The 10,904-nt window shown below is 42.8% G+C and overlaps 1 protein-coding gene across 24 annotated transcripts in view; it reads right to left on the reverse strand.

Annotated features, from left to right (window-relative positions):
- Positions 1 to 10,904, reverse strand: part of PTK2 (protein tyrosine kinase 2) — a 210,428-nt gene that overhangs the window by 19,902 nt on the left and 179,622 nt on the right. For all 24 annotated transcript variants that reach the window (XM_087931786.1, XM_087931783.1, XM_087931779.1 and 21 more), the window contains one exon: positions 9,718 to 9,849. In XM_087931786.1, the coding sequence (XP_087787912.1) occupies positions 9,718 to 9,849 (132 nt within the window). The remainder of the gene's footprint in view (positions 1 to 9,717; positions 9,850 to 10,904) is intronic.

The following is a 10,904-nucleotide window of genomic DNA, read 5'->3' on the forward strand; positions in this document are numbered from 1 at the left end:
CAGTTGCTTCCTGAAAAAGCACTTTGGGGATACTCTTATCTCTTGTTTATCTGTTCATAAATGACTGATTTGCCAGACATTCAAAATGGCTCCCCAGTCCTTTGCAACAGGAGTTGCCAACCTTGACATTTCTATGACATTCTGGCTGAGGAATTCTGGGAATCGAAGTCCACAAGTTGTGAAGTTGCCAAGATTGGGGATTCCTTCTCTACAAGGAAGCTTGAAAGCGTATCAGTCTGTTTGTGTGCAAAGCTCCTCCAGCAGGAGTGGGACCAGCCATAGTTGGTGGGGTTGCCACCAGACGCTCAGTCAATACAGTCCGTGCCTCAAGGTTTATTTCCGATCTTTGCTCTGGGAGCTGAACGTAGTAGCTTCCATGGGATTTCCCTTCGTATTATTGGGATCGTCTCCAACAACTCCTCCGTGGGTTGAGAGTGATGAGGCCAAAGTCACCCATTTCAGCTTGCATGGCTCAGAACGGATTTAGACGCAGGTTTCAATTTTCACAAGCTTTTCGACTTCAAGAAATAGTGATGGAAGAGCTACGGTCTGCTAATGCGGTTTTTGAATGGATGCACCATTAAAACAGAATAATTAATGCGTAACAATGAGAGATATTGCTGGAAAATAAATAATAAATTTATCACCACAGAAGGGTGGAAGATAAATATTAAATTTATCAAGATTTTTTACACCAAACTATTACTCCCCTGATGGTTAACAAGATGGATTATTCATTTTCTAGAAACTTTTGTAAATGTAATATAATAACAATAAAGCTTTTATGCATCTAATTCTCAATGACCCAAGTAGCTTGCAAAAGTCTGTGGGTTTTTCTTAGTATCTGGGGACAATGTTGTAAAGCTCAACCATTCTGGAAGACAATTTATTTTAGAACGAAATAAATCTTAAGGCTGAATTCGCTTTCTTAGCAGATGTCTTTCAGTTAAACAGCACCAAAACCATACATCACTACAAAATATACCAAGTTGGCTTTGTTTATGATGACCGTTGCCAGGATACTTTAAGTCTTTTACTGGAAATCACACATAATTCCCTCTTTAATAGAATGCCAAAATAAGTTGTAGGATTATGCGTCACTTGTCAAAAATAAAATTTGAAAAAGAAAAACCCTGAAACAGAATTTAATTCAACTTGGAAGCCATTTATCGACTGTAATTCTACATATAGACTTGTAATACATACAAAGTTCGGATTTTTACATACAGTGTTGGCTTTTCGTTTGATCTGTTAGATACAGATGTAATTTTTAGGTGACATAGAAACCTTGATTGGCTCTCATTCTGATTTACAATTCATATTGTACTAATTTACTCCCTGATACTAACTTGATTGTTACAATGGTTCTTAAGTCCTAAATTATTCAAAATACTTTAAAATGCAGTTCCAATCTACTTTGGCATTTCATTTTTTTTTATAGCTTGTACTTCCTTTGTTTTGCTTTTCTTCCTGGTTCTGCTTTTAAGCATTTACTACAATTTTTTTAAATGTTTCCATAACTCCTAGTAAACAAAACCACCTTCATATGTTCACCACCTCTTTCCTTACCACCCTACAACGATAGGAGTGCACCCAGTTCATCAGATGAATGCAGATAATATTTTTTAAAAAAGAAAACCTTCTGGGATAATAAAATTGATTTAAGTCATTCTGTTGCTATCAAGACCAAGACAGAGACATCCAGCCAAATTCAAGTGGCTCAGTAGAATGAAGTCCAGAAACCAATATACGAAAGACCGGAAAGAGCCTTTTGATCTGAGAATGCCAAGGAATTTTTTTTTTTTTTTCATCTTCCATCTATCCAATGTGGAAGGGATTAACTCAGAATTCAAAAAGATCTATTACAAATTGAAGATTTCTGAAGTGCAGGATCATGAATTAACGGGGCATCTTGAGTTTGAGCTAAAGTAGACGGCTTCCATCATTTAGCAGAGGAGATAGAACAGACAACTGAAGGTAGAGATATCTGCTGAACCTCATGCATAAATTTTAGTGGCGGAATCCTCCAATCTATTTACAAAGGAGCTATTTATTGTGTGATGGCAACATTTAGAAGATGGGCAGATGCCTCCAAGGTGGTCCTCTCCTACACAAATTAGACAAAGTCCCAAAAGTGCTTTTTCAGGAGGCAACTGGAATTTGTTTTTTCTTATGAAGACGTTTCGATTTGCATTCAAAAGAAAAAGAAAAACGAGGAAGTCCAGTTGCCTCCTGAAAAAGCATTTTTGGAACAACCATGACCTGGATGACTGAGAATCTCTACAGAAATTAGACAAAGGGGAGAACTATTTGCAGATGGAGGTCTCTTCCCATCTTGAGGTAGACTTCAAGGTTACGTTGTATTTAGCTTTCCAATCAAATGAATAAATTTCTCTGCATTGCAGCCCTAGCACTGCCATCTATCTTGTTAACTTTTTAAAAAATAATCTTTTTGTGTGTGTAGGCTTCCTCGACTACCAGCGCCTCTTGTTAATTGTGTGTTATCTTGCAGTATCGTTTCTACGCTCTTTTAAATTTGAAGTTTTTAGCCCGAGGAACAGCATGCGCATATATTTTTAATGAAGTAACAGAAAATCTTAAAAGCTCCATGAGCAGCAAAGTGCAGAAGAAGAAAAAAAAGAATACAAAGGTTTACAGAAGAAAGTATCAGAATAAAATGAATTATTATTTCATAAAATAAAGTTTGACATTCCCAGCAAGATTTGGAAAGCATTTGTGTGTGTAAGGAACCATTCTCTCTAAGAATGTCCCGTTATAAAGCTTAAGTATGGCATCTACAATCACTGATATACCACACTAATTATACACACACACACACACACACACACACAGTATATGCATACATTAAAAAAAGGAGTCCCCGTGGATTTTACTCCGCTAGTCATTGCCGACTCTAGGGGACGGTGCCTATTTCTGTTTGAAGACCACTGAGGCAACGCCGTCCGAAGACATTTCCGTGGTCACATGACCAGCATGATGTCACAGAGCCCCGTTACTTTCTCACCAAAGTGATAACTATTTATCTCCTCACATTTGCATGCTGTTGGGGCTGAGGTGAGGATGGGAGCTCACCCCGTCACAGGGTGCTCAGGTCTCGAACTTTCCAGCCAACAAGCCCAGTTTTTTAACCATTGAGCCACCGTGCTAGTGTGTGCATGTTTTCCAAGCAAGGCACTGAACATGCACAGAACCACTAGAAGCACTAAAATGAACAACCACCCATTTCCTCAAAAACTCTGGCATTGTGTCATAATTTTTTGCTTCTCATGGCATTATGTAAACAGCGCCTAACCTGCAGGCATAATATATCTATTGAAGAGCCTCCATGTGCAGTCTCCAGTTGGGTAAGAAGGCTTTGTTACACAAAGGTAACTGCACACCAGCAGAACCTCCAACAGCAGTGACTTCTGTGCAAATGCCGTAAAACTGAACTATTCACAGGCCTCCGTTGGCTGCATTCTCTGGGGACGCACAAGATATAATTAGCAATAACCCGCCCCTTTCCACAAAGAAAAACTGGACAGTTCTACTGCATTCCATGTCGCTTTTCCTTCACGTAGTGGGAAAAAATGCACAACGGAGGGAAATCAGTTCTCTTTTTTTTAGAATTAGAGTCAGAATTATTTTATTGGCCAAGTGTGATTGGGCACACAAGAAATTTGTCTTGGTGCAAACGCTCTCAGTATTTTATTCGAAAGCAAAAAATAAGAATCATAAAACCCAACGTTACCATTAAAAAAAAACCCGTCCGTTTTGTTGCTGATGATGTTTCCTTAGTAAATCTGGGATGGGCGCTGAAGCGTATGTGGGTGGGAATGTTTGAAAATACAACTCTGCAAAGAAATAGTGAGGGCAGTGATAGTAACACACACACACACACACACACACACACACACACACACACACACCACTGATAAGATGACGGACAATTCATTTGTGCTATCTTTAATGCAAAGCAATGTTTCTCGACCTCGGCAACTCTTAAGCTGCCTGAACTACAATTCCCTGGGAGTTGAAATCCACACACAGGGGGTCCTCGACTTACAACAGTTCGTTTAGTGGCCGTTCAAAGTTACAGCAGCACTGAAAAAAAGTGACTTATGGCCGTTTTTCACAGTTATGACCTTTGCAGCATTCCCATGATCACGCGATCGAAACTCAAGACAATTGGCAACTGGTTCATACTTATAACCGTAGCAGGTCCCCTGGGGTCACGCGATCCCCTTTTGCGATCTCCTGCTAAACGAAGTCAATTGGGGAAGCCGGATTCATTTAACAACCGAGTTACTCACTTATCCACTGCAATGATTCACTTAACAATTGAGGCAAGAAAAGGTCGTCAAATGGAGGAAAGCTCACTTAATGGTCTGGCTTAACGACAAAAATTTGGGGCTCAATTGTGGTCGTAAGTCGAGGACTATCCACGCTTAAAGTTGCTTGAAGTTGAGAAACAACTGATAGAGAGAATCAAAGGAAACTCTTCAGACCCTGATATAAAACTATGATCTTGGCAATGGTGATCAGTACCAACGTTTTGTTGATTAGAAAGATTTGATAGATAGGAATGGCTAGTTGGGTATTCATGTCTAAAAGCAAAACGTGGAGGCTGGACTGTGTTTATGTACTGTGCTAAGAGGAGTTGGAAGTCGATGACCCCTTTTCTTTCTTTTTTTCTCTTTCCCTTGGCATCTACACATCCTTTTTTCCACTCCCTTTCCTTCCCTTCATTTCCTACCTTTTTCTTCTCTTCTTTGTATTTTATAGAATTAAAAATAAATATATATATATTTTGGAAGTAAGATACACTCCAGTGAAGGTTGACCTGTACCAGGTTTAAAAACAAAACCAAACACCATGCAACCAATAGGAGACAATACACCCCGCCCTCAAATCGACTCTAACTTCCTTTGAAGCCTGAAACGAACTCAGTATTTCTATTTATGTGCTGACTTAAGTCAATGCCTTCCCCCTCCTCTCCGTAAGGAGAGAATGGAAATTAAGATTTAAGGAAATACGCTGAGCATCTTCAGGCTTTTAAAATGTTCCCTTTCTGGTTTTGGCTGCTGATGGGGAAACATTTCTGGCTTCTACTGTTTAAGAGGGAAATCAACCCCAGCATTGGCAGGACAACAATTCAATGAGCAGCAGGAGCCCCAAATGACTCTGCTTGAAGTGCCACCGATGCTAACATTATTTTCCTTCGGGGAAAACTTGCTTCCGAACCGCATAGCCCAGCGTGCTGAGAGCATTGAGTGCACAACAGCAATAGCCCTTAAGACTTATATACCCCTTCACAGTGCTTTACAGCCCTCTCTACATGGTTTACAGAGTCAGCATCTCACCCCCTCACCCCCAACAATCTAGGTCCTCATTTTACCGACCTCAGAAGGATAGAAGGCTGAGTCAACCTTGAGCCGGTCACGATCAAACTGCTGGCAGCCTGCAGTACTGCATTCTCACCAATGTGCCACCATGAATGTGTACAGTTGTCAGAAAAATATGCCTATCCTGTTATAGTCCACACACAGGGACCCCAGGAGCAGCCATGAAACACTCTGGCTGCCTATCTTGCCTCTGTAACACAGATAGTCCTCAACTTACAACCGGTTGCTTAGTGACTAAGGTTCTGATGGGTTTGCGGGATTCGAAGGGTTGAAAGTTGTCCCCATCCCTTCCCTCCCCCCCTCCCCCCCCCCCCCGGGTCCCATGACTATCCCCCAGCACCTGACAACCAGGGTACAATTACAGTTGTTCGCTGTGTCCTGCAGCCGTGTTCTGAGCCACAAAAACCAGGAGTGACTTCCAGTTTTCAGCAAAACCTGCCCCGTGGCAAACCAAGGGTTTGCTTAACGACAGCAATTGTTCCCTTAATGTTTGCTTAATGGCCACTGGAAAGAAGATCATAAAATCAGGACAGTCGTGTTGAATGACCTGCTGTACGACCATCATGATTTACGGCCATAAAGGGGAGGACCGAAGACTACCTCTGTTCAATTGGATTGTGTAAGTAAGGGTGAATGCACCCTGGCCAATCACAAAAACAACCAACTGAAGTTAAAACAGCCAACTGAGGTTATAAGAGGTTATAAGAGATTAAAAATAACCACAGTCCTTGACTTACAAAGTTCATTTAGTGACTGTTCGATGTTACAACAGCACTGAAAAAAGGGACTTATGACCGTTTGTCACACTTATGACTGTCAACATATTAGCACCAGAGTGCTCCAGGGCCCCCTTGAAGGGGGAAGAGCGGGTTAAGTAGCTTGATGCAAATGTGCTAACCCCTTGTTGTGTTTTGTTTATTGTATTTTTCAGGATGTGATATTTTTTCAAGGGGGCACAGGAAGCCTGTCAGCTCTGGAAGCCATATTAGCACGAGACGCTTTCACACACTGCCGCATTCTTGAGCCTGGGAAAATGGGAGGGAGGAATTTCTTGCAACGTATGTGGTTAAACATAATAGCATTCTTCTTCTAAGTCAAGGTCATGTTATTTCTGCACCTGGCTGAGGAGTGGTTGAGGGGACGTCTCAAGTTGGGATGGATGATGATTGGGGCAGGTGTTTTGGTTCGCCGGCAGCAGGTGTGGATGGCTGAGGCCTCGGAGAGCGAGGACTCAGATGAGGGGCCTGCGTGTGATGCAGGGATGGGGCCAGGACCATCAGGGAGTGGAGTGCTGCATTTGGAGATTGTGGAGGTTGGCGGCAGTGATGAAGAGGCCCCCGAGGAGCCTGTGCCCAGCACACGTGCGCACAGCACAGGGCTGCTCGAAGGGAAGCAGGTTTGGGTCAGAACAGCATGTGATACAATGAGGGGTGCAGGGGGTGAATTTGTAATGTTCTACCGTGTTTCTCCAACAATACGCCTCCCCATAGGAAGTCCCAGCATGTTTTATAGGCATAAAATGAAATTAAGCCCCTACCCTCAAACTTAGGCCTATTTTAAAACATGTGAAATGGAGGGGAACGGCAGGGAGGGCCTTACCATTAAGAGTGCCCTGCGGGCAGCCATACCTCGCCACCAGCCGCTCCTAACGGCCCATCATGGTGGAGCACAGAGAGCTCCCTACTCCCACCAAGTACCTTTGCTGCAGACCTGGGTATGGTGCTGCCTGCAGGCTGGGTCACGGGCGGGCAGGCGCCGGCGTGGATGTCGGCCTCGGCAGGGCACCCGCTGCTGCTGCTTCCTCCTGGAGTATCCTCTTGTTTGGAGCGTCGCTGCCGTGTTGGGAGCTGCCGGCAGTAGCGGCAGCTCCAAACACAGCGGCAACGCTCTAAACAGGGCGGCGACACTCCAAGAGGAAGCAGCTGTAGCGGGCACCCCAAGGCCGACATCCATGCCACCTGCCCGCCCAAGGATGGAAGGGGGGGCATGATTAAGTCACCCCCCAAAAGACATCCTAGCCATTTTTTCGGGGCTCAAAAAAATAATAATAATAAGACCCGGCCTTATTATATGAGAAACACAGTACCTATTGAAGGGAAACCCGGAACTTTCATATTCGGGATTTCCCAGATGTGCCAGTTTACTAATCTAATAAAAGGAACCTTTGAGAAGATGTCTGTCTCGGAGTCATTGGTTGGAGTTGAGGTCTTCTAGAACGCTGACATTGACCTTTGCAGCATCCCATAAGATTTACATTCAGATGCCCGACAACTGACTCACATTCATGATGGGAGCAGCGTCCCAGAGTCACCATTTACAACCTTCTGACAAGCAAAGGCAAGGGGGGAAACCAGACTCACTTAACAACTGCGTTACTAATTTAACAACTGCTGTGATTCACTTAACAAGCACGGTAAGGAAAGCCATAAAGGGGGGGCCAAAACTCACTGAACAAATTTCTCACTTCGCAACATAAATTTTGGGCTCAATTTTGATTGTTAAGTTCGAGGTCTACGTGTAATGGATTTCTTGTAATCTCTCAGCTGGATCTATAATATCATAGGGGAACTTTTCAAAACAAGTCACAGCTGGGGGGGTGCGGGGGGAAACGGAGAACCAATGTAGTTCAGTAGGATGGCAACCAATGTATTGGATGTAAAAGAGCAAAAAAATATTGTCACTTCACTTCCCGGGAAGTAAACTAGGAAAAAAGTGCTTAAAAAATTAATTTCATGAAAACCCGTTGGGAAATTTACTGGCGCTGTCTTTACTTTTATAGGCAATAATACGTTGAACTTTTGGAATAAAATCTGTTTCTCCCCCCCAAAAAATATTCCTACCCAGGTTTAAAATGGAATTTTACATGAAGTTGTTCAAAGAACTGGCCAATACCATTTTCACTGTTTTTGCACAATTTGAACCCCAGTGGCACAACCAACAGATTAGAAGAACTGGAATGAACTTTCTGGATATAAAAAAAAATTGCTGTGAATATGTATGTACATGTACATTAAGTACTGAGCAAACAATTCCCTTTATTTCCCCTTTAGAGCAGTCACGTCAAAAGCTCACACGCCAATTGGGAGTGCCCGTTCCATCTTCATTCAAAGGGAAGAGACTGTCGATAGATAGTTCAGAATAATTCCATCAAGAATCGTTGCAGCTGCTTATTTTTCCCCCCTTGGGATCAACATTGTTTTTTTCCTTATTTGGTAGCCTTAAAGGAAGTGTGCAAGCAAGCTTCATGAAAACAAATTCTTTGCGTCCAGCTGTTTTGTAGACTAGATAGCAACGCTTTACTTTGAAAAAGATTGATTATTCAGAGACATTAGCTACAGGGAAAGATAAAGAGATTGCAGCTGAAATTTTACGTTATAGCTTACAATGTAATTTTAAAAAAAAAAAAAAAAGAAGAAGAGGAAAATCATACCGCTGCAGATGTATTATTCAGTCTGTGAAGAGTTTATTGGTTTGGATAGTGCTAATCCCAGCCTAAAAGTCAGCCTCAGAAAATATAGAGTTACCCAAGCTCTAAGCTTGCTCGTGTTTTGAGGGAGCCACAAAATAATAAAATAAGCCTCTTGACTCAAAGAAGGCATCTTCTTGATCAAGTGTCTCTATATACGGGTACTCCCATCATTCTGAAATTGGTAAAATAAGGACCCAGCTTGTTTGGGAGAAATATGCTGATGTTGTAATCCCTCAGAGAGTGCATTAAAGCTTCGTAAATGTTACTGCTCAACTTTTAAAGACGGTCTGAAGTCGTGACAGGACTGACAAAAGTGCCTTATGAGCCATCCTTAAAGTTATAACCATCTCACCGTCAGTCACATGTGCAACGAAGATTGAGGTGGACTTCTACCGTGTTTCCCTGAAAATAAGACCCTGTCTTATCTATTTTTTTTCCACCAAAAAAGGCACCAGGTCTTATTTTCGGGGGATGTCATCCACTGACTAACCTCACTCGCGCTTTCGCTGTCAGAGGCCTTCAGGAACTTTTTCTTCTGCAGCCGGCAAGGCTTTCCTGAAGGCCTCTGCAGCTGATAACAGAGCTGGAGGGAGATGGATGGTTCAGAAATGTGAAAAATAAATAAAAGGGGACAAAAATAAATATCTGAAGGGAATGCTTAAAAGGCTGTGCTGGTGGGAAAGTTAGCAGGCATTTAATGGAAATAAGAACTGATTTCTTATCAGATATATAAAGAAAGAGAAGCGTGACTCACTTAGACTTTGGCAAATAGCATATATAGGCATTGAGAGGGAAAGAGCTTGTTGTAATTGCAACAAGGAAACCAAAAAGAAAAAGTATTACCAGAAATCTCTCCTCCTTCTCCAGCCACCTCTGGTCTTCCTCCATTTCTTGTTGCTGTCGTATCAATCTCTCTTCCATTAGATGTGCTGGTAGGACCTGACCCATCCCACGCATATCCAAACTGCCAGAATCCTACAAAGCAGGGCAGGTGAACAGAAAAGACACAAGCTAAAAATGCTAACTTTCAATCATTTTCATTTTAAGGTTATTGCCATCAAGATAGAGCCTGTTTTTTTCTTTTTAAAGCGAGAATATACTGCATCCTGGTTTTCTGGTCTAAAGAAAAATGACCGGAAACAATATACGTAGTACAAATGACCTAATATGTTTAGTTTTGGCTATAAGAGAATACAGAAGAAGAGTTGGAAGGGGCCTTGGAGGTCTTCTAGTCCAACCCCCTGCTCAAGCAAGAGACCCTATACCAGTGATGGCTAACCTTTTCGGTACCGAGTGCCCAAACTGGAACGTGCGTTCATGCGCATGTACCGGAGCACCGGAAACCTGAAGACCAGCTGGCTGGTGCACACGTGCCTGTTTGGGGGGCATTTGGGGGATTGTTTTCAGGCCAAAACCAGTCTGAAAATGGCCCGGAAAATGGCCTGATAATGACCCCCCAAAAATCCGGAAAATGGCCTGAAAACAGCTTGGAAAATGGCTCAGAAAATGGCCTGGAAAACAGTCTGAAAACAGTTTGAAAACAGGCTGGAAAACAGCCGGAAAACTGCCCAGAAAGCAGCCTGAAAATGGCTTGGAAAATAGCCTGGAAACAGTCTGAAAACAGCCCAGAAAACAGCTCGGAAAATGGCCTGGAAAACAGCCTGAAAAAACGGATTGTTTTTTGGCCACTCCAGGGTCATTTTCACGTGGTCCGGTGCCCACAAAGACCAGCTGGCTGGCGTGCCAGAAACCAGAGAGCGGCTGGCGATGGCACGCATGCCATAGGTTCACCACCAGGGCCCTATACCATTCCGGTCTCTTCTTAAAAACCTCCTGTGATGAAACACCCACAATCTCTTCTCTGTGACCGTCCCACAAATATTGGGAAACTACTATCATGAAGCCCCCTCGACCTCTTTATTAGAATAGACATCCTCAATTCCTGCAACCGTTCTTCGTATGTTTTAGCCTCCAGTCCCCTGATCATCTTGGTTGCTCTTCTCTGCACTCTTTCCAAAATCTCAGTATCT

The sequence above is a fragment of the Pseudonaja textilis genome, chromosome 3 (genome assembly GCF_049901715.1).
Source record: "Pseudonaja textilis isolate UNSWEBS1 chromosome 3, rPseTex1.2, whole genome shotgun sequence".
Taxonomy (NCBI): domain Eukaryota; kingdom Metazoa; phylum Chordata; class Lepidosauria; order Squamata; family Elapidae; genus Pseudonaja; species Pseudonaja textilis.